Raw genomic sequence first — 24,912 nt, 5'->3', positions numbered from 1 at the left:
CCAATGACTTGGCCTCCACAGCCGCTCGTGGCAACAAATTCCACAGATTTACCACCCTCATCTCTGTTCTAAATGAACGTCCTTTAATACTGAAGTCGTGCCCTCTTGTCCTGGACTCCCCTACCAGGGAAAATAACTTTGCCTCTCTGGCTGTTTGCCAGTCTTTATGTGTAGTTTTTCCAGTGACTCTATTGAAAGTCTTTGTTCTACAAGAAAGTGAATCTCAGGGTTACATATGGTGACATATATGTACTTTGTAATATTTTGAACTTCGAAACCGGGGACACGGGAGACCGAAGATGCCGGCATTCAGAGCAACACACAATCTACTGGAAGAAAAGACAAGATGCTGGAGGAACACTTCGAGTTAGGCAGCAACCGTGGAGTGAAAGGGGCCAGTCCACAATCCCGGTTGAGACCCGACATCTAGAATCTAAATGTCGACCATCCGCTTCCCTCCACAGTTGCTGTCGAACCTGCTGAGTTCGTCCAGCACCTTGTGTGTTGCTCCAGATTTCACAGCCTGGAATCCTACATGTGTCCAATGAGCTCAGCGAGTCAAACAGCACTGCTGGCGGGGGAGTTCAAAGTTCAAACTTCAAAGTATACTTATTATCAAATTAATAAACAAATATGTGCATATATGTGTGCACGTTTTCTTGTGGTCATTCACAGTAAATACAAAGAACTACAACAGAATCAATGAAGAACTACACACAAAGGCAAACAACCAAGGTGCAAAAAACAAACTGTGCACAGACAGACAGACGATACAGAGAATACGATTTGTAGAGTCCTTGGAAGTGAGTTCATCAGTTGTGGAAACAGTTCAGTGTGAGTCACGTGGTGCACCCTGGTTCAGAAGCCCGAGTTTGAGGGGGTTAAAACTGTTTCTGAATCTGATGGGTTAAAACCCTGCATCGAGACTGGGTGGAGATGAGAGTGGCCAGGTAGAGAGAAGAGAAGGGGTTCTGCAAAGGAGCTGGAGGTAATAAATATACAGACAACCTGAACTGGATGGATTACACTGGGTTTAAGGTGAGAGGGGAAGGTTTAAGGGAGGTGTGTGGGATAAGTTTATGTTTTATACGGAGGGTGGGAAGTGCCTGGGATGTGCTGGCGTAGTGGTGGAAGTGGATAAGGTAGTAATACCCAAGAGGCTTATAGACAAGCACATGAGGGAGGGATATGGATTGTGTGCAGGCAGAAAGAGATGAATTTATCTTAGAAAAATCTGCTTTATTTATCACACACACCACGAACCATATTATGAAATGTTCAAATTTCAAAGCAAATTTATTATCAAAGTACATATGTATCACCATAGACAACCCCGAGAATACATTTTCTTGTGGCCAATAAGTAATAAGAAATAAATAAGCAATAAAAATATCAAGAACATGAGATGAAGAGTCCTTGAAAGTGAGTCCACAGGTCGTGGGAACTTCTCAGTGATGGGGCAAGTGCAGTTGAGTGAAGTTATCCCCACTGGTTGAGGAGCCTGATGGCTGAGGGGCAACAACTGTTCCTGAACCTGGTCCTGCAGATCCTGGGCCTTCTTCCTGATGGCAGCAGAGGGAAGAGAGCACGTCCTGGGCGGTGGGGGTCTCCGATGAGGGACCCTACTTTCCTGCAATGTTTGGTGTGGATGTGCTCAGCCGCAGGAAGGGCTTTACCCACGGTGGACTGAAAATGCGTTGTTTACGTCAAATCACAATCCCGCTGATCAGCAAGTGTCGACACGCTTCTGGGACCAGTGTAGCCCAGAGCTCACTAACATTAACCGGACAGTTCATCTTCGGAATGTGGGAGGAAACCCCTGCAGTCACGGGAAGGGCGTGCAAACTCCTTACAGACAGCGGCCAGAACCGAATTCCGATCTCACAGCTGATTCTGTAATAGCGCCACACCACCATACCGCCTTGCAATTTGGCTTTGTGTGCGTGCCAAAGGACCTGTTCCATGATGGGCTGTTTATATGTGGGCTTGACCCACGTTTTGCAAGGCACAGTACACTTACCAGTCATGTACCGCCCCAAAAGAGTCCTGGTTGGTGATGTCGTACATTAGCAGGAATCCCATGGCGCCCCTGTAATAGGCCGTGGTGATGGTGCGGTACCGTTCCTGGCCTGCTGTGTCCTGTGAGGAAGATAAGTTCAGGTATTCCATTAGAACCAATCAGAGCCCGAAACAACCAAGAGTCTCCCTTTCCCACTCCCCCAACCCCACCTGCCCCACCCACCCATTCTCACCAACCCTGTTCATTCCTCTGATACAAACTGTTTGGTTGCACAACACTGAGTGAGTGAGTTCAGGGCCAGGGCAACTTCACCCACCCAGTAATCAGCTGGAAAATGAGTCTCGCAGTCAACTAGTCCAGCATGAAGGGCCGGCTCCGAGGATTTCTGACCGGGAGGAGGAATTAAATCAATTGTACAGCAACAATTTACATACGCGTAGCACATCGCTTGTAGGAAAGTGTACATATTTGTGTGTGCAGCCAAACAAACATTCACACGCACAGAACCACACCAGACACACACACTCGGAAACGCGCACACAGAGCCATGCCAGACACTCTCACTCAAATGCGCGCGCACATGCACAGAGTCGTGCCAGACACACGCCGACACACAGGAACACACAGGACCATAGGAGACCCACACATGCAAACTGGCGAGTACAGAGCAATGCCGTGCCAGATGCATGCACGCAAACACACACACACACACACCGCCCCCCCCCCCCACCCCTTGGGGCAGGTATTGCAGTCTGAATGCTGACTTTGTCATGCTTACTGGAGATAAACTAGTCAAATTTCCATTGCAGTCACTCCATTTTATAATTCTTCATGATATCTCAACTTTATTTTATGCTCCGGATGGCAACGGGTTTAACACACACATAGAGATAATCCCACCCCGTGTATGCAGGAAACCTTGCCAGTCCTCAGCTGTTTGGAACTCCGATAATACCTTGCGCTTCCACAGGTCATTGACACTAATTAAGTAAGGTCATATCTACGATTTCACTGGCAGTCACCTCATCCCATACTCTGGAATCTGTGCACTCTTCAGCATCTTAGCGTGAAGATTCATACAGGAAGCGAAACACAAGTACACTTACCACGGAATGCAATAAACCAGATTAAATCATTAGGCTTCAGTCCTCTCCCTTCTGCAATCCATCACGTTGGATAGATTTAATGGTTCTGAGGCAATTAGGAGAAGCTACAATTTGGCTCCACATCCAATGGACCATCGCATTTTCTTTCTGTATCTTGCTCGAGCAGTAACAGTCGCTGATTATAAAACACCCGGAGCAGTAAAATTCACTGATTATAAAGAACTTAGAGCAGTAAAAATCGCTGATTATAAAGGACAGAGCAATAATAGTCATTGTAAAGGAGAGAAGAATAGTCACTGATTATAAATGACAGAGCAGTAATAATCACTGATTATAAAGGACTCAGAGCAGAAATAGTTACTGACTATAAAGGAGGGCAGTAAAAGTCAGTGATTATTAAGGAGAGCAGTAATAGTCACTGATTATAAAGAACAGTAATAGTGATTATTAAGGAGAACAGTAATACTGATTATGAAGGAGAGCAGTAATACTCACTGATTATTAAGGAAGCAGTAATAGTCAGTGATTATAAAGGAGAGCAGTAATAGTCAGTGATTATAAAGGAGAACAGTAATAGTCACTGATTATAAAGGAGTGCAGTAATAGTCAGTGATTATAAAGGAGAACAGTAATAGTTACTGATTATTAAGGAGAGCAGTAATAGTCACTGATTATAAAGGAGAGCGGTAATAGTCACTGATTATAAAGGAGAACAGTAATAGTCAGTGATTATTAAGGAGAGCAATAATAGTCACTGATTATAAAGGAGAACAGTAATAGTCAGTGATTATTAAGGAGAATAGTAATACTGATTATTAAGGAGAGCAGTAATACTGATTATTAAGGAGAGCAGTAATGCTCACTGATTATTAAGGAAGCAGTAATAGTTACTGATTATTAAGGAGAGCAGTAATAGTCAGTGATTATAAAGGAGAACAGTAATAGTCAGTGATTATTAAGGAGAATAGTAATACTGATTATTAAGGAGAGCAGTAATACTGATTATTAAGGAGAGCAGTAATACTCACTGATTATTAAGGAAGCAGTAATAGTTACTGATTATTAAGGAGAGCAGTAATAGTCAGTGATTATAAAGGAGAACAGTAATAGTCAGTGATTATAAAGGAGAACAGTAATAGATATTATTAAGGACTCAGAGCAGATCTTCTTACGTGAGAGGAAACTTTCATGTATCTTCCACATTTATAAAATAAATTAGAGAGAGTGCAGAGACGATTTACTAGGACGTTACCTGGGTTTCAGCACTTAAGTTACAGAGAAAGATTGAACAAGTTAGGTCTCTATTCATTGGAGCGTAGAAGGTTGAGGGGGGATTTGATCGAGGTATTTAAAATTTTGAGAGGGATAGATGGAGTTGACGTGAATAGGCTGTTTCCATTGAGAGTAGGGGAGATTCAAACGAGAGGACATGATTTGAGAGTTAGGGGGCAGAAGTTTAAGGGAAACACGAGGGGGTATTTCTTTACTCAGAGAGTGATAGCTGTGTGGAATGAGCTTCCTGTAGAAGTAGTCAGTTGTGTCATTTAAGGTAAAATTGGACAGGTATATGGACAGGAAAGGAGTGGAGGGTTATGGGCTGAGTGCAGGTAGGTGGGACTAGGTGAGATTAAGAGTTCAGCACGGACTAGGAGGGCCGAGATGGCCTGTTTCCGTGCTGTGATTGTTATATGGTAATTTCCACATCTGGGAGCTGTATCCCTTATTCCAAGAGGAATATATGCCCAAACTGTTTAGTTTTCTAGGTGGGAAAACCCTCTCAATCCCAGAATTATCTTGGAGAAGTACCACAGCACTGCCTAGAATGTTATCATGATTTTTTTAGGTGAGGCAGCTTAAGTATATACAATACTCCAGGTGTATTCTCAGAATAACCCCATCCAATTCCAACAAAATCTCCCTGCTTTTATGCTCCAACAGTCTGCAATAAAGTTAAAAATGTAACTTCCCTTCTTCGGTTCTTGTTGGACCTGCCAGCCAACATTTTGGGATTCATGCACTAGAACATTGAAATCCCTTTTGCGATAGATGTCTCTCTCCCCCGATCTCCCTCCATTGAGACAATAATCCACCTTTTTGATTTCTCTTATTGAAGTGGATGATCTCACAAGACTCTATTTGCCAGACTTCAGACAGTTAATCTATAAACTATCGCAGAATCATAATATCCTTATCACGACACGCCTTTCCACTTAACATGGTATCATTGACCAATTTGGAAACCTGCATTCTGTTTGTTCCTCCAGGTCACTAGGGTAAATGATGAACCATGTGGGCCCAGAACTAATCCCCGTGGCACTCCATTAGTTACCTTCTCCAAGCATGAAAAAGACCCTTTTATTCCTATTTTCTCTGCAGCCGCTAGTTGTTTTTACCCTATTCTAACATATTTCCACTGATACAAAAGCCTTGTGATTTATGTACCAGCCTCTCATGAGGGACCTGTTCAAACACATTTTGGAAATCTAAATACACTACATCTGCAGACTCCCCTCTATCAACATTCATTGTTGTACTCTCAAGGAATTTCTAAATATATCTTCAGTTTCTCCTCTATTAACACTCTTTGTTTCATCCTCAAAGTATTTCTAATTATACAACATCTGCAGGATCCCCTCTGTCAAAGCTCCCCGTTATTACCTTAAAGAGTTTCTCAATTCACCACTGCAGGATCCCCTCTGTCAATACTCCCTGTTATTACCTCAAAGAATTTCTCAATTCACCACTGCAGGATCCCCTCTGTCAATACTCCCTGTTATTACCTCAAAGAATTTCTCAATTCACCACTGCAGGATCCCCTCTGTCAATACTCCCTGTTATTACCTCAAAGAATTTCTCAATTCACCACTGCAGGATCCCCTCTGTCAATACTCCCTGTTATTACCTCAAAGAATTTCTCAATTCACCACTGCAGGATCCCCTCTGTCAATACTCCCAATTCATTCTCAAATTTGAGAAAATTTAATGATTTACCTTTCACAAATCATGCTGATTAGTTTTGATTACTCTCTGCTTTCCAAAATGGTTAGCGATTCCCTCCTTGATTATTGACTCAAGAGCTTGCCAGTAATAGCTGTTAAACGAACTGGCCCGTGGTTCCCCACCTTCGGTCTTCCTCTCTTTTCGAAATTTGGTTGTTTTCCAGTCTTACACCCTGCAGGAATTTAATGAGTTTTTTTCACACAGAGAGTGGAGGGTGTGTGAAATGCACTGCCAGCAAAAGTGGTTGAGTTGGATATAATAGGGTTTTTTAAGACAGGAAACACGAGGAAATCTGCAGATGCTGGAAATTCAAGCAATGTTTTAAGAGATTCTTCGATAGGTACATGGAACTTAGATAACTAGAGGGCTATGCAGTAAGAAAATTCTAGGCAGTTTTTAAAGTAGGTTACATAGTCAGCACAACATTGTGGGCTGAAGGGCCTGTAATGTGCTGTAGATTTCAATGTCTATATGTTTCTATGAAAATTTTCAACTTCCACTTAACTTCTGTTAAAACCTCATCGTGCAGTTCATTTGGAACCAGTGACTTGTTCACCTTAAGCCCCCTGGTTCCTCCAGCACTGCCATATCCTGACACCTGGGACTTCTGTATTCTTCGTGAAGACCTCTCCAATATCAGAATGGTCTTCACGGCTTCCACATTCAGGCTTTGCCTTAGACACTACCTGCAAATCCTTCCTTCCTTACTTCCACTCACCACTCCAGCTACCCAACACACTCACACTCACCAGAACCTGCTAAACCCGTCACTGTATTATCTGGAAGGTCAAGGGTAGAAGCAGCAGGAGGGAAAATCTGCTCAAGTCCAACATTATCACAACTTTGACTCACAACAAGTCCACTCCTTCATTATTAGGGAATGTAGTAGTGTAGGCCTCTGTTAGTCTCGATAGACCATGGACTTGTGCCTTAGAAAGTTTCCAGGGCGCAAGCCTGGGCAGGGTTTTCTTTATGCAAGACTGGCAGTTGCCCAAGCTGCAAGTCTCCCCCCTCCACACCACTGATGTTGTCCCATACAGCTCAGCACCAATGTCGTCGCAGAGCAATTTGTGGTTGAATGCCTCGTTCAAGGACACACATGCAGCCTCAGCCAAGGCTCGAACTAGCAACCTTCAGATCACTAGATGGATGCCTTAACCACTTGGCCACGCATCAACACTATTAGGGCATACAGTATCAGGGAACTCACTACCCAACAGCACAATGAAATTATTACAGAAGTTACGGGGTGTCAGCTCACTCCCGCCTTCAGGCACAATAGTTATGAGAGGAAACCAGGACACCTTGAGGAATCTCACACAGTAGCAGGGAGAGATGAAGACAACATCTGAACCCAGGACCAAACCTGGATCTCCAGCAACTAGCTGTGCCACTGTCCTGTTCCTGTGTATCACATAAGGTAAGCTGAAGATCCCATAGATGCTGGAAAATTCAGTAAACCCATCTGCGAGGACATCAATAGTACAGACTTAATCACTGGAATTGCAAATGATTCACAATCAAAATTTTCACCATTTCCTTGGGTTCACAAATCGGTGAGATCAGAGTTCAGGGCCCAGTGTTCAAGGTCCTGCCAGTGGCGATTCCAGATTTTGAGGTCTGGTGTCCAGTGGTTGGCGTGTCCTGGGATGGATGCCGAAGATCGAGGCCCAAGGATGAACTGGAGGTCCAAAGGGCGAGGCCCGTTCGCCAGGGCTGAGTCTGCGAATATCTGAGAGTCTGCTGCAGAGGTCAAGGTCTGTTGTCTGCTGATGGCCGGGGTTGGAGGACTGCGTCTGTGCCTGGGCGGGAGGGAGGAACGGGGCTTGTTTATGGTGTTGTTGCTTGTTGCTTGCTGTTGTGTTCTGTGTTGCTCTGCTGAGTGTGCTATGTTGGTGCTGGAATGCGCAGCAACTCTTGCGGACTGCCCCCGGAACACCTTTGGGTGTGTTGGTTGTTAACACAAATGACACATTTCACTCTATGTTTCGATGTACATGAGATAAAGAAATCTGAATCTTGAATCTACAATTTCACGCTCCGTAGACGGCGACTATCCAGCAAAGGGCTTCAAGTGGTAAAATGACCTGCCAAATTTGGTTAAAGTCTTGAATAAAACATACAGTTCCCTGGTTAAACTGTCCAGCATGATGTAAAAAATGGATAGAACAGCATAAAGTGCTGGAAACATTCAGCAGGCTCATGGAAAGGGAGACTAGTTAATGAATGGAGAGTTCTGACCCTTCATCAACTTTGGAGAACTAGTTCTGTTTCTCTCTTCACAGATATTGACCTGCTAAGTGTTTCCAGCTTTTTCTGTTTTTTTTAAATCTTAGCATTTGCGTTTTTAGTTATTTTTAGCCCTATTCCAGGTGTATTTGCTTTTCCAGAAGCATCCTGGAAAGGCTACAACACCCAGCTATGGAAGCAAGTCCCTCACACTGAACGGTGGTAGCAGCCTTCACTGCTCTGCAGCCGAGCTGTGCCTGATATCCTAGCAACAATCTCTGGACTAGGTGCAGAAAATAGCACATCGGCGTCAGGTCCACTGAAAAATGTTCAGTTGCTATAGGATTTATCGAGGTGGATTGACGCAGAAATGTCCACTCTGTGCGCAGTCAACTGAATCAGCCTTCCTGTTGGAAACACCATGTGCTTTAGAACAGAATTTATAAAAGGAAACTGAATCACCAGGACTGTAAGCACTGGGAAGGGGGGGTGGGGAACGTAGTCATTCTTGAGCACCTTTATACGACATCTTGCACTTACTAAATCCTTGCATGTCAATGCTACGTATTCAGATGAAAGTTCAGAGCGAAGTGTTAACTCTTTCTCCACAGTCACTACCTGACCATTTGAGTGTTTCCAGCTTAAGCTATTATTACAAGCACAAGGGATTCTGCAGGTGCTCAAAATCCAGAGTAACACACACGAAATGCTGGAGGAACTCAGCAGGTCAGGCAGCATCTATGGAGGAGAATAAACAGCAACATTGCAGTCCTGAGGATGGGTCTCAGCTCAAATCAGCAAATGCTTATTCCACTCGGTAGATCTGCTGAGTTCCTCCAGCATTTGTGTGTTATTTTAGATTCCCAAATTGTTCTCACAAGACATAAACCTGTTATGATTACTATGCAGTATAAACCCTCAAAAAATCATAGCTGTCCCTTTACTTCATTAATTACAAGGAGTACCGCCACAAGAACGCAGTTCCATCATCAAGGACCGTCACCACCCAGGCCTTGTTCTCTCCTTTCCACTGCCATCAGGAAGGAGGTCCAGATCCTTAGATCCCAAATCAAAAAGTTCAGGAATAGTTGTTACCCTTCAACCATCAGGCTCCTGAACCAGAGTGGCTAACTTCACTCCCCTCGATTCCGCAACCTATGAACACACCTTTAAGGGCTTTACAGCGCATGTTCTCAGTATCGTTATGTTATTACTGTCAGTTTTTTTATCTTTGCGCATTTTGTCTTCTCATATACACTGGTTGTTTGTCAATATTTGTATTATAGTTTCTCACTGATTCCATTGTATTTCTTTGTTCTGCCGTGCATGCCTGCAAGAAAATGACTGCGTACACTTTAAAGGGATTTACTTTGGACTTTGGAGAGCAGGGATATCCCCAACGTTTTGTGCAACCTCAGGACGAAAAAGCTTTCAGAGCAAAAACTGTTTTTGAAATGTGGCATTAAAATGCAATAGCCAAAATGCATAGAGCAAGGTCCAATAAACTAGATTCAACAACTAATTTCACGTCATATGTCAGTGCTAATAAACCTGATTCTGATTACTACGCAGTATAAACCCTCAAAAGTACTTAGCTGTCCCTTTACTTTATTAATTATCACTGTATTGCAGATGTTTGCTCAGAGGTAGTACAGACATTTCTTATCAATACTGATAAAGCATAACAATGCTCCAGTAAAAGAAAGTCATGCTTTTATATACCATTTCTTAAAGCCTCACAACGCACCAAAGTCAATTAAAGTACTCTTTTGAGGCATAGTCAGAAAGATAGATGAATATTCACTCTCAGCAATTTGACAATAATCAATAAGAGTGTGAATCAGTGTTAATGGAATAATGTTGGCTAGGATAGCGGAAATAAACCACGTCAGCAGTTGCTAATGGTGGTGTTATCTTATTAAGGACCGGTTGCAGTTCCTCATTCTTCAATGTGAGCAGAATACAGCACAGATCAGAATGAGAATCAGATTTAACGTCACTGCCATCTGTTGTGAAATTTGTTTACTTTGTTGCAGCAGTGCAATGCCATACATAATAATGGAGAAAACAAAACTGAATTACAGTAAGTATATCGAACAATTAAATAAATAGTGCAAAAAAAAGAAATAATAAAAAAGGTAGTGAGATTGTGTTCATGGGTTCAATGTCCATTCAGAAAATGGATGGCAAAGGGAAGAAGCTGTTCCTGAATCATTGAGCATATGCCTTAACACTCTGTACCTCCTTCCTGACGGTAGAAGAGGGCATGTCCTGGGTGATGGGGGTCCTTCAGTGATTTATGCCACCTTTTTGAGGCACAGCTCCTTGAAGGTGTCCTGGATACTACCGAGGCCCCAGGACATCTTCAACGATTACAGTACAGTACAGGTGGACAGGAGGTGGACAGAAGTGAAAATACTCTACTCCCCCTCACACTTGGGACGGTCACTCAGGGTAGTGGCCCCAGCCAAAACACTTCCATAGAATCCATAATACCCCCAAGGCTGAAGTTAAGTAGCACATATGTTTTGGTTTATATAAAGATAAGTGAAATTAAAATTTGCTTTCTTCTGCACATTTTATCCCCGAGATATCACAGAGAGCTTAGTGGCCACTTAAGTGTTCCAATGTACAGTCACTTTTGCCTTGCCTACGTTTACAAATGGGCTAAATTCAGATAAGTGAACTTATTTATGAGATTGCTGAGACAATGCGGGAGAATATTAATACAATCACAGCAAGATAAAACGTCTTACTGGAAACTATTATCAAATCCTAGTTAGTGAAACTCGCAGTAAAGGGGGCACCTAGTTCGGAATCTTCTGGTTTGCCTACAGCAGAAAGGGAAGGCTTAGGAGAAGTGCAGATACTGGAATTCGGAAAGAGGCAATAACAAAGTGATGGAAGTACTTGGCAGGTCAGGCAGCACAGGCGAGAAGAAAGATAGACTTAATGTTTCGAATCAGAGACGTAGTGTTTGATCAGAACCGGGAAAGAGAGAAGTTTTCAGTTGCAATGAGAAGACAGGAAGGATGGATATGGCCAAGGGGACTGTCTGTGATAGATCAGGGCCAGGGTTGCGGAGAGGACAAGCTGCTAATGTGGCATGAAAAGAAAAATTGCTGGCAAGAACAGGCCAGGCAGAATCTGTGGAAATGAGGCAAAAGGGGCAGAGAGGGCAGAAGGAGGCATTGAACAAACTTACTTTTTTTTTTCTCTCTGGAGTGTCAGAGCGGAGAGGAGCCCTGATAGAAGTTTATAAAATTATGAGAGGCACAGATAGGTTAGACAGAATATTCCCCACCCCCACAGTAGAAATGTCAATACTAGATAACATACATTTACTGTGAAAGGGGGCAAGTTTGATGTGAGGTAAGATTATTTTTTCTCTACAAACACAGTGAGTAGTAGGTATCTGGAAAGGGCTACTAGGAGTGGTAGTGGAAGACTGGTGGTACATTTAAGAGATTTTCCGATAGATACCTGAATATGTTAGAATGGCAGGATATTTTACATGTGCAAGCCAAATAAGACAGTTTAATCTGGAATCACGTTCACTGCAGAGAGAAGGGCATGTTCCTGTGTTGTACTGTTCTATGCTCTATGTTCATTAGTCTTGGTTTTTATTTCAGATTTCTAGCAGCTGCAGGTTTTTATTTCAGATTTCCAGCCCCTGTAGATTTTCATTTCAGATCTCCAGTGCCTGCAGGTTTTTAATTCAGATTTCTAGCAGCTGCAGGCTTTTAATTTCATTCATTGTTAGTGGGAGAGTTGGACATTGACAAATAATGTGATGTATTGCAAACAGCAGGTCAGTGTGTGCTAATGGAGAGGGTACACATACCCTGAGCTACTATCACAGGTATATGTTTTACAGTTGTTATGATCCCAGCCCCCTCCTTTGTGAGAATCGCAAGAGCACCCTTTGTGGGGGTGGGGGGGTCAGTAGACCCAGGAAGTGAGAGAGAGAGAAACGTGAAAAATTGCACGTCCCACCAGGGATACAGAATAAGATGCCAGCAACTATTGTCTCATGGAGACCACGTGAAAGCCCTCGGGCAAGGTGGGCTGGTTGATAGAGAGATTGCATCATCCCAACCTGATTGACACCTGCGACCCCGTGAGGAAGTATAAAGGAGAGTCTCGGGGGGACAGCCCCTCAGACGCACCCAGAAGACACGAGAGTGATCCCGCAGCAGCGGGATGCCATTCTGAAGGAAGCCACATGCATTAGATTCCGGGATTGGAATTTGTGGCTGGGATCACAGGAAACCGCTTTTAACTAACATCGGGGAGAGGGAACCAACACTCCCCCGATTTCACGGAAGATTCATCCAGACTCGGCAAGTTCTTTCTCTTCTCCCCCCAATCTCTCTCTCTCGGTCGCCCCACGCAAAATGCAGCGATTTTCAAAGGGCTGAGGCCCGCAGACTTTCAGAGTGACTTTTATATTTCCAACGGACAATCTATTAACCCCTAGACAACCGTAGAGCTCACTTCTTAATGATGATTATTACTATACCCGCGCTTTAGATTGAGTGTTGACGATGTGCACTATCTGAATGTATGTATTAACCCTACTTTTGTGTCCCTTTATGAATAAAACGTTTGAAAATAGTGACTTCAGACTTCAACGGACCTCTCTATCTTTGCTGGTATGTTCTCCAGTTACGGGATTCATAACAGTTGGGGTTCTCGTCTCGGGATTTGACACCAAATTGGGAGGCCAGTGAATCGGGCTTGTAAATCAAAAACTTGAATCTGGTTATGCGGGTAGCCAGACGGGAAACCAGCAACGATGGACATGGGGGAATTTATGGAAAATCCGACGGTGGGGGCGCTAGAGGCGGCCACCAAATCAGACTTGTTAAATTTGGCGAAGGGGGTTGAACCTCGCAGAAGTGAGGTCGTCCATGAAAAAGCGGGAGGTACGAAGGGCCATAACCCAGTATTACATTGGGAAGAAGGTGTTTGAAGCTGAGGTATTGGGAGATATCCCTGCAGAGGTACCATCAAATGGGACGGTTCAGTTAGAGGTGGAGAAATTGAAGTTGGAACATGAAATTAAGTTAAAAGAGCTGGAAGTGGGAGTGAGTGAGTGAGAGTGAGTGAGAGTGAGTGAGAGTGAGTGAGAGTGAGTGAGAGTGAGTGAGAGAGTGAGTGAGTGAGTGAGTGAGTGAGTGAGTGAGTGAGTGAGTGAGTGAGTGAGTGAGTGAGTGAGTGAGTGAGTGAGTGAGTGAGTGAGTGAGTGAGTGAGTGAGTGAGTGAGTGAGTGAGTGAGTGAGTGAGTGAGTGAGTGAGTGAGTGAGTGAGTGAGAGAGAGAGAGAGAGAGAGAGAGAGAGAGAGAGAGAGAGAGAGAATATTAATGAAATTAACCTAAAGAAGCTAGAAGCAGAAGGGAAAGAGAGAGAATGGGCCGAGAAAGAGAAACAGAGGCAACATGACCGGGAAATTGAGAAGATGAAGAACGAACGAAGAGATCAAGGGTTGGACCAAGCGGAGCGGTTTAATGTTAGTAGGGAGTTGAGATTGGTACCCCCGTTCGAGGAGACAGATGTCGATAGTTATTTCTTGCTTTTTGAAAAGGTGGCAGTAAATCAGAAGTGGCCAAAAGAGCAGTGGGTGGCGTTGTTACAAAGTGTGTTAAAGGGGAAGGCCCAATGAGTATATGCGGCCTTGTCCCTGGAGGAGGGAGTAGCAGAGAATTATGATGAGGTAAAAAAAGTAATTCTCCAGACTTACGAATTGGTACCCGAGGCGTATAGACAAAAGTTTAGAAATTTAAGGAAAGGGTGGAATCAAACGTATACCGAGCTAGCCCATGAGAAGGGGGTGCTCTTGGACCGTTGGTGCACCGCGGAAAGAGTGGGCGAGGATTATGGGCATCTCAGGGAGTTATTTTTGATTGAGGAATTTAAAAGTTGTGTTCCGGAGGAGATCCGGGTGTAGTTGAATGAGAAGCCGGATAAGTCCATTTCAGAATTTGCCAGGTTGGCGGACGAATATGCCCTAACCCACAAGACAATGACTCCCTCGAATAAAGGTCCCCAGAGAGACCGTGGGAACGATCGAGAAAGTCCAACGAGTGAGGCAGAGGTTCCACCGGGAGCTAGCGGTAAGGTTGAGGGGGAAAGGCAAGACGGCCAGAGGGCTCCAGGTTTGACCTGTTTTAATTGTGGAAAGGAGGGGCACATTGCATCTCGATGCTTTGCTCCGAGAAAGGAGATAGGAAGAGGGAAAGCCGCAATCCCTATCGGGTGTGCCGTGGTAATCAGCAAATCGACCAGAGAGCCGAGGGTAGACGAAGTACGAGAGGGCTCTGGGAGTTGTCTGTCACATGGAACCGTGTCTGTGACGGAGGGAGACAAACCAGTTTCCGTACGAATCTGGAGGGATACGGGCTCTGAATTATCCCTGGTTAGCCGTAAGGTACTAGAATTTGGTCGGGAAACGGGCATGGTAAAGGTGGAAGGAATAAATAAACGGATAGAAATGGTGCCCTTATATAAGGTCATTCTGGATTGTGAGCTGGTGAATGGATCAGTTGAAATAGGGGTGCCCTCAGAATTCCCGGGAGCTGACGTGGACATCCTGCTGGGGAACGACTTAGCAGAGGGTAAGGTTTGGTCAGCCATGCTGCCGACCTGGCGACCGGCGAGTATGGTGGCCCCGTCCCTAGTGCCCAAGGACCATCTCGCCGGCGCGGTCACTCGCAGCATGTCGAGAGAGACAGCTGTGAACGAGAGCAGTTTAAATCTGGCCAGTTTTGATTTGGCCGAGACGTCTTCGATGACCCTGTGCCATGAGGGTTTAGAGGGTGGTAAGACGAAGAGTAGTAAAGTGAAAGGGGGTAAGGGAGAGGAGATAGATCTGCCTTTAGTGAAGAGAAAGGTCCTAAAGGTAGGAAATAAAGATGAGAAACAGATAAAGCTGTTAAAAGGTCCAGAGTTGGACATGGAAGATCTGTCTGGTTTGGCAGAGTTGTTTGAAGAACTTGAGAGTTCTAAAGGTGTTCCCGATAATGAGAGGAGGGCAGTCCTAGATGGAAAGGATACCCTTGCCTCGAAGGAGTCTGCTGAAAAGGCCGAGGAGGTTGTTTCAGCTCGCAGGGTTGCGCCTTCCCCGGGTGGGAGCTGCCCAGAGAGTAACTGGGAGGATCGGGGGAAGTTAGAATGTGGAAAAGGTACGGGTGTTGAAAGCCTGGAAGAGGCCAATGTCCCGTTTGAGTGTGTCCAAGATGGGGATGCACGAGGTGCTGAACCTGGTAACGGAGCTCAGAAGAAGTCTGAAGTATCTGATTCAGTGGAACAGGACAGTGGCCGTCCTTGTGGGTCAGATGGACTCGGTTTTTTGAAGAAAATTTTTCTTCAATTTTTTGAAGAAGTTATGAGGAATGTTGACGAGGGTAAGGCAGTGGATGTAGTCTATATGGACTTCAGCAAAGCCTTTGACAAAGTTCCACATGGAAGGTTAGTTAAGAAGGTTCAGTCGTTAGGTATTAATGCTGGAGTAATAAAATGGATTCAACAGTGGCTAGATGGGAGATGCCAGAGAGTAGTGGTGGATAATTGTTTATCGGGATGGAGGCCGGTGACTAGCGGGGTGCCTCAGGGATCTGTTTTGGGCCCAATGTTGTTTGTAATATACATAAATGATCTGGATGATGGGGTGGTAAATTGGATTAGTAAGTATGCCGATGATACTAAGGTAGGAGGTGTTGTGGATAATGAGGTGGATTTTCAAAGCTTGCAGGGAGATTTATGCCGGTTAGAAGAATGGGCTGAACGTTGGCAGATGGAGTTTAATGCTGAGAAGTGTGAGGTTCTACATTTTGGCAGGAATAATCCAAATAGAACATACAGAGTAAATGGTAGGGCATTGAGGAATGCAGAGGAACAGAGAGATCTAAGAATAACTGTGCATAGTTCCCTGAAAGTGGAGTCTCATGTAGATAGGGTGGTGAAGAGGGCTTTTGGAACGCTGGCCTTTATAAATCAAAGCATTGAGTACAGAAGTTGGGATGTAATGCTAAAGTTGTACAAGGCATTGGTAAGGCCAAATTTGGAATATTGTGTGCAGTTCTGGTCACCGAATTATAGGAAAGATATCAATAAATTAGAGAGAGTGCAGAGACGATTTGCTAGGATGTTACCTGGGTTTCAGCAATTAAGTTACAGAGAAAGGTTGAACAAGTTAGGTCTCTATTCATTGGAGCGTAGAAGGTTGAGGGGGGATTTGATCGAGGTATTTAAAATTTTGAGAGGGATAGATAGAGTTGACGTGAATAGGCTGTTTCCATTGAGAGTAGGGGAGATTCAAACGAGAGGACATGATTTGAGAGTTAGGGGGCAGAAGTTTAAGGGAAACACGAGGGGGTATTTCTTTACTCAGAGTGATAGCTGTGTGGAATGAGCTTCCTGTAGAAGTAGTAGAGGCCAGTTCAGTTGTGTCATTTAAGGTAAAATTGGATAGGTATATGGACAGGAAAGGAGTGGAGGGTTATGGGCTGAGTGCGGGTAGGTGGGACTAGGTGAGATTAAGGGTTCGGCACGGACTAGGAGGGCCAAGATGGCCTGTTTCCGTGCTGTGATTGTTATATGGTTATATGGTTCAGTGGGAAAAGGGTTAACCTTGGTAACCGGGGAAAGTGTGAGTTCCCCGGAGTCTGTACTCGAAGGAGTGTTCAAAGTTAATGCAGAATTTAAGAATGGGGGGGTGTGGAGTGTTGGCGAAGGAAACGAAAAGCCTGTAGTTTCCAGATCGAAGGAAGAAATCTTAAACCTGGCAGATTGCTCACAGAGTGAGCCGGGGGATAGCGGGGCCCCCCACTCTATTGTTATGCCAGGATGGGGCGTGAAAAGGCTGCCTTCGACATGCTACTTGAGCAAAGAGTTCGAATCAAACACCAATAGCCTGAAGGGGACTGATAAAAGGGCCAGCCACCTGGGTAAAATCAAAGAATTGGGTGAAAAGGGTCTAAGTCTGAGGCATGGTGTTGCTAAAATAACCCCGATGAGCGGGGCGGGCGGGAGATCACCACGCAAAACTACTCAAGTTCCCCACGGGGGGGCTTGCCGGAAAAGAGGCGACGGCTAATGGAGATGCCATTGTTAGACAGCCAGGCAGGTTGAACGGGTTTGCGCCAAAGCCTGTGAATAATAAAGACAGCCCTTTGGAGACCTGCCGGTTAAGTTAAACGACTGAAACTATTAGTACTCGCGTAAACTTTTGTAAACGCACCTAAGCTAAGGTCACACCTCCTTAGTTTTTTTGCTTAGAAAAAAAAATTAAATAGGTGGTTATTGAATTGAAATCTGATGTACGGTTCGCAATGTTAAGATATGAAAGAAAGGGACACTGTAATCGTTAACTATTTAGATACTGACTTGAATGTATAACGGTAGTATTTTGTGAAAAGACAAACTTGTGTATTGTGTTAGATCCAAAACTCCTGCAAGACGGTGGACCACTCCGTTTTAACCGCTGGTAAAACGTCTTTTTAAGAGGGGAGGTGTTATGATCCCAGCCCCCTCCTTTGTGAGAATCGCAAGAGCACCCGTTGAGGGGGTGGGGGGGGGGGGGGTCAGTAGACCCAGGAAGTGAGAGAGAGAGAAACGTGAAAAATTGCACGTCCCACCAGGGATACAGAGTAAGATGCCAGCAACTATTGTCTCATGGAGACCACGTGAAAGCCCTCGGGCAAGGTGGGCTGGTTGATAGAGAGATTGCATCATCCCAACCTGATTGACACCTGCGACCCCGTGAGGAAGTATAAAGGAGAGTCTCGGGGGGACAGCCCCTCAGACGCACCCAGAAGACCCGAGAGAGTGATCCCGCAGCAGCGGGATGCCATTCTGAAGGAAGCCACGTGCGTTAGATTCCGGGATTGGAATTTGTGGCTGCAATCACAGGAAACCGCTTTTAACTAACATCGGGGAGAGGGAACCAACACTCCCCCGATTTCACGGAAGATTCATCCAGACTCGGCAAGTTCTTTCTCTTCTCCCCCCAGTCTCTCTCTCTCGGTCGCCCCACGCAAAACGCAGCGATTTTCAAAGGGCTGAGGCCCGCAGACTTTCAGAGTGACTTTTATATTTCCAACGGACAATCTATTAACCCCTAGACAACCGTAGAGCTCACTTCTTAATGATGATGATTACTATACCCGCGCTTTAGATTGAATGTTGACAATGTGCACTATCTGAATGTATGTATTAACCCTACTTTTGTGTCCCTTTACGAATAAAACGTTTGAAAATAGTGACATCAGACTTCAACGGACCTCTCTATCTTTGCTGGTATGTTCTCCAGTTACGGGATTCGTAACACAGTAAACAATGTCCGGTTCACCTATAGACAACAGAAATTATTGGAAGTTATAGTATTAAGTCCTGAAGACTGATGATGAGCTTGTTATACACTCAGTGATCACTTTATTAGGTACACCTTAGACCTGCTCATTAATGTAAATATCTAAACAGCCAATCATGTGATAGCAAAGAAAATGCATAAAAGCATGCACATATGGTCTAGAGGCTCAGTTATTATTGAGACCAAACATCAGAATGGGGAAGAAATGCGATCTAAGTCACTTTGACCGTAGAATGATTGTTGGTGCCAGACGGGGTGGTTTGAGTATCTCAGAAACTGCTGATCCCCTGGGATTTTCACACACAACAGTCCCTAGAACTTACAGAGAATGGTGCAGGAAACAGAAAATCTCCAGTGAGTGGCAGCTCTGTGAGTGAAAACACCTTGTAAATGAGAGAGGTCAGAGGAGAGTGGCCAGACTGGCTCAAGCTGACAGGAAGGCAACAGTAACTCAAATAACCAGGTGTGCAGAACAGCATCTCTGAACACACAACACATTGAACCTTGAAGTGGATGGACTACACCAGCAAAAGACCATGAATGTAGACAGTGGCCACTTTATTAGGTACAGGAGGACCCGAATGAAGTGGTCACTGAGTGTATTAGTGCAAGGGATAACATGCAGGTGGAGTGTGAGTGACAATGGGATGGAGGATATGTTTAAAGCTCTACATCCACCATTTAACCAGTATCACCCTCTTCCTCTGGTGCAAACCCCACAAAAGTCTTAACCAAATCTCAGAGTTAGTGATTTGCAATCCAATCATTCCCCGAGTATTCCCTCCTTCAATGGAAATGCTTGTTGTACAAACGCACAGCACAGCAGCAGCTGCGTACAAGTTACACAGGAAGTGAGGTCGTCAGTCATCCTGTCTTCTTGGCAAAGTCCAGTTTAATTTCACTGACACGCCTTCAGTGTTCACTTTAATAGGTAGAACCACCCTGACCCCTCTCATTAACATGGCATTTTCACCCCACAGAACCGCTGCTCTATGGATTGTTTTTTTTTTGCTTCTCCCACTATTCTCTGTAAACTCCAGAGATTATTGCACGTAAAAATCCCAGGGTTTACTCAATCCACCCTCTCTGGCACTAACAATCATTCCACAGTCAAAGTCACATTTCTTCCCCATTCTGATGTTTGGTCTGAACAACAACTGAACCTCTTGGCCATGTCTGCATGCTTTTCTGCATTAAGTTCCTGCCACATGATTGGCTGATTAGATATTTACATTAACACGCAGGGGTACCTAATAAAGCAGCCACGGAGTGTACATTGGGAAATTCGTTGTTTTTGCGGCAGCTGTACAATGTAATACATAAAGAAAACTAAAACTAAGAAATACATAAAATATTAAATTAAGTAAGTACCAGGTTGACCTTCACTAATCCAGGATCATTGGGACCTGCGGAGTGCCGGATTAGTGAAAACGCCGGATTACAGAAGGATCACATTAAGCAATAGCTAACTGCCTCATCATACCTTTAAAATACCATGTAAATCAGTACGTTAGATAATAATGAAACAGAAATATTAAATGTGTAGCAAGTGAAATTTTAATAAAGTAACATACTGTACAGGCACATACAGGAATGAAGTTATACAGAACAGTTGAGCACTTCCGCTTCTAAAGTGAGACGTTTAATATACCTTCAGGCAAAGTTACATGTCTGCAAGTGTGGGGTTGTCAGGATCATCAACATCTTCATCTTGAAAAATGAGTGAAGCTTCAGGAACCGGTGCTGAAACTGGCACAACGGTTTCTCCAAAAACTGTTGATGTTGCTGGCAGCACATCTGGGTGAGCAGAAGCAGAAGTCGGAGAAAGGAGGTCTTCTATATATCACATTTCACGTGACCACCAAGCGGCTGAGGATTCGGTGCTGGGCTCTTCCTTCTTCACTCGCGGTTACTGAGGGAATCTTCATTAGTTTCTTTTCCTCCACTTAGCAATATGCTTAAATTCAGCAGGTCGCCACATCTGATCTGAGGTCGTAGGCAGAAGAGAATGGAGCGCCGGCCGGGCAACGCCAGAGGGCAGCTCACGACTGCCTGCTGGAGGGCAAAAAGGCAGACCGACCCAGCGCATGCCAGCTCCCCTGCTGCTGGCGGGTGAGACGGGTTGATGCCGGGCGGCCGTGTTTCATGCAAATGATATTAATAAATGCAGGAAAACAAGCTGGAATCACCTGTCTGTGCTTACACGAGCACGCCAACACCTGAACTGATCTAGCGCAACCAAAACAATGTGCAGCAGATTGGTACGGTGGCACGGGGAATTTGAAATGACAGTTGCACGGAAAATTTGAAATCAGTGCCGAATTATCGAAGGAACTGGATTACGGGTGGTCGGATTAGTGAAGGTCGACCGTAGTGCAAAAAGTGAGCAAAAATAATGAGGTAATCTTCATGGGTTGGTTCAGAAAAATGATGGCGGATGTGAAGGTGCTGTCCCAAAACACCGAGTGTGGTTTGCAGGCTCCTGTACCTCAACCCTGGCGGTAGTTATGAGAAGAGGACATCATGATAGGAGTCCTTAATGATAGACACTACCATGAGTCCTGCCAGCCTATGCTAAGGCATACAAGTCATGTGAAAAGAAAATCAGAAAACTATAGGTACTGGAAATCTGAAATAAAAACTGAAAATACAGGAATAGTTCTAATGAAGGATCTTGGAACTGAAAAGTTAAACTTCTTCTCTTCCCTCAGAGTGTTTCTGCATCTTCTGTCCTTGTCATGACAAAAAACTGTACTTATTCCAGGAGAACTGACGGATAAGTGTTCCAAGGAAGAGCGCAAGATCCCACTCTGCTACCTTTACCTTCTTCCTGCTTCGTAAAGGCCGACGGTCTGCTCTGAGGCAAAACAGAGTGCTTCAGACTGCTGAAACAAGGCAAATCCCAAACCGAACCTTGCCTAGCAACCAAACCGGTTTATCTCCATTCAGAGCTGATGCATACCTGTTTTGGGCAAAACCTTCCCCCTCATCGGTGTGTGAGCGTATGTGTGTGTGTCAGCATTCTTAAAGAGGTGATCACTTACATTCCTGGGGGAGAAATCACAACTGCTGACAGCTTCCACCATTGCAATATAGTCACATTAACCCAGCACATGGTCAGTCTCTTACTCAAATACTTAAATACATTAATTTTGTAAGAATAAAGTGAATTAAATTAATGCAAGATCAATCTAAATGGTCAGCAGAGATATGGAAAGGGCCTTTTTCCATACAGTATGATTTCATACCCAATATTTGTTCAGGGGTTGTGGGAATCTCTGGCAAGGGTGGTATTTCATCAGAAAAAAAGCTGAGAAATCGGAAATCAAAGTAGGAATTTCCGGTTCCAGTTCAAAATGATGCTACCAAAGACATGTGACAGCTTACTGGTAGTTCAAAAGCAAAGGAATTCAATTAAGAACATTATTAATGACACTTTTTTAACAAGTAAATTATGGTAAACTATCACTACAAACAATGAAGATGCGAGCGAACACAAAGCAAATTCACAAGATGAGCCCTGCTGGAGCACTGCAAAATCGACCCACTTGAAGTTGGAGCCATCCTGGTTGGAGTGGACAACTCAGAGGGGAGAAGATGGGACAGAGGCATTCTGATGCCCGTTCAGCTGGCCCAGGTGTGAGGGTGGATCGTTCTAAGTGCCAAGCTGACTTGGAGAAGTCAGGAACAGCTCCTTCGACAGCAAAATCTAGTTCCAAAGTGAACTGCTGGGCAGCGTTTTCTAGGCCCAGAGAGATTCACTACAGCGAGGCCTGGGCCCTGACGAGAGGTACAATATGCCGTTTGGACAATCGAAGGGCCTGCCAAGGTAGACTGGAAGTCAGAGTGTAAGACGAGTTGGATCGCTCTGGGTGTTGAGCCAGTTTGGAGAGGTTAAGAACAACTTCTCCAGCAGCAAAATCTAGGCCCAGAGCAATTTGCCGTAGTGGGACAGGGTCCTAGTGTGAGGTTCAGACAATTTAAACACCAGCCTAGATAGTCTGGGGGCACCTCTCTCTGTGATGTTCAGGCTGTGAGACTGTCCCCGGCTGCTGTGTTTCATATCTGCAAACTTTCCAGAGATTTGCGTCACTAATATGATGAACTGAATAATGAGGCTTTGGGCCTACTCCAGGATGCACTGGGGATTTGGATCTACAGACTCAATTTGGTTCGAAATGCTGTTGTTGCTTGCTTCGATTGTTTGCCTGACTTGTTTTGTGTTTTTCTTTTCTTTTTCTGGTGGCACTGGGAGTTGGTCGTATTTTTCTTAATTACGTTCTTTTTGGTGCCTTGCTTTGTGACTGCCAGTAAGCAAATGAATCTGAAGGTTGTATAATTTACACATTCTTTAATACTAAATGGACTTTCAATGTTTGAATCACTAAGAAGTGCTTTCCTTTCCATGAAAGCTCTGACCTGCTGAGATTTTCCAGCATTTTGTGGTTTTATTTCTGGAATTTATTCTGCATCCTGACTATCCCTTAGGCAGATGGGTTTGCTAAATTAAAGGAATTCCAATGGTGGATCAGGCAGCCTCTGTGGAAAGAGCAGCAATTAAATGATAAGAGATATTCAATCCAAACTATTAACACTGCTTCTTTTACCACAGATGCTGGATGACCTGTGGAGAATTCTGCTATTATTTCATGGAACATTACAGTCCGATACAGGTCCTTCAGCCCACAATGTTGTGCCAACCTTATAACTTACTCTAAGATCAATCTAACCCTTCCCTCCCACACAGTTCTCCATTTTTCTATCATCTATGTGACTATCTAAGAGTTTCTGAAATGCCCCTTATGTATCTGCCTCTACCACCACCCCGGCAGTGCATTCCATGCACCTACCATTCTGTGCAAAAAAAACTTACCTTTAACATCCCCCTCTACTGTCACCTTAAAATTAAGCCTCCTTGTATTAACCATTTCCACCCTGGGCAAAAGTATCTGGTTATCCATTCATTCTATATCTCCTATCATCTTGTATACCTTTATCAAGTCACCCCTCATGTTTCTTCACTCCAAAGTGAAGCTCACTCACCCTATCCTCATAAGACATGCTCTCTGATCCAGACAGCATCCTGGTAAATCCCTTTACCATCTCTAAACCCTCCACAGCCTTCCTATAATGAGGCGACCAGCAATGACACAACATTCCAGATGTGGTCTAACCAGAGCTGCAACGTTATACCTCACTGCTCTTGAACTCAATCCCCCAACTACTGAAGGCCAATTTAAAACTCTATCAACTTGCACAACTTGGACCTGGACCCCAAGATCCCTCTATTCCTCCACACTGCTGAGAATCCTGCCACTAACCCTGTATTCTGGCTTCAAATTTGACCTTCCAAAATGACTTCAGCTTTCAAACATCTGCAGTTTGGTTTATTTTAAACTTCTGAGATGGAAATACTTAGCAGGTTGGGCAACATCCGTGGAACAAGAGTCTGGTGGGCCAATGGCCTAAATGCTAACTTTGATTCTCTTCCCAAGTACTAGCCTCTTTCCATATCCCAAAGAGACCCACATCCCAACACTGGTAGAAGAAATGGCCACTGTGTATAGTTCTTGGTGTGCAGATGTGTGGTAAGTGTGTGTGTGTGTGTGTGGGGGGGGGAGATCAGAAAGTGGGGAGGACAGATTTCATGGGATATAACTGGCATAATGGGATTGCTCTATGAGCCAGCACAGATCTGATGGGTTGAATGACCTCTTTCTACATTGGATCTATGTAAATTTCTCTTGAGTTTGTTCACTATCCAAATAGCTTTGGAAAGAGATACGATTGTCACAGTGTTCTTTCCACTAAGCAAAGTTATCCAAATTACTTCGCTCACACCTGGATTTTACTTAACTGCAGCAAAGTCTTCCAAGTTAGCAAGCACACAGTGAACCTAAAATCTGTCCTACCCCATTGGCACAAGACGAAGGGAGTGGAGTGTAAAGCTTGTGCCACAATGAGGCCACCCTGAGGGTGGAGGAGCAACACCGAATATTTCATCTGGGGAGCCTCCAACCTGACAGCAAGAATATCGGAATCTCCGGCCCTTCATCTTTCCAACCCACCTGGCTTTACCAATCACCTGCTAGCTATCCTCCTTCCCTTCCCGCCACTTTTTTATTCTGATGCGTTCTCTGTCTGGTTTTGCAGTGCTGAAGAATCTCGGCCCGAAACGTCGACTG

General features: G+C 44.5%; 1 protein-coding gene across 2 annotated transcripts in view; it reads right to left on the bottom strand.

Moving 5' to 3' along the window:
- The window catches only part of rab3da (RAB3D, member RAS oncogene family, a), a 70,309-nt gene that overhangs the window by 13,402 nt on the left and 31,995 nt on the right, over positions 1–24,912 (bottom strand). For both annotated transcript variants that reach the window (XM_059992052.1, XM_059992050.1), the window contains exon 3: positions 2,021–2,139. In XM_059992052.1, coding sequence (XP_059848035.1) covers positions 2,021–2,139 — 119 coding nt within the window. The remainder of the gene's footprint in view (positions 1–2,020; positions 2,140–24,912) is intronic.

The sequence above is a fragment of the Hypanus sabinus genome, chromosome 16, assembly GCF_030144855.1.
Source record: "Hypanus sabinus isolate sHypSab1 chromosome 16, sHypSab1.hap1, whole genome shotgun sequence".
In the NCBI taxonomy this organism is placed as follows: Eukaryota; Metazoa; Chordata; class Chondrichthyes; order Myliobatiformes; family Dasyatidae; genus Hypanus; species Hypanus sabinus.
Note: the sequence above shows the minus strand (reverse complement) of the source record. Positions and strands in the feature narration are given on the sequence as shown.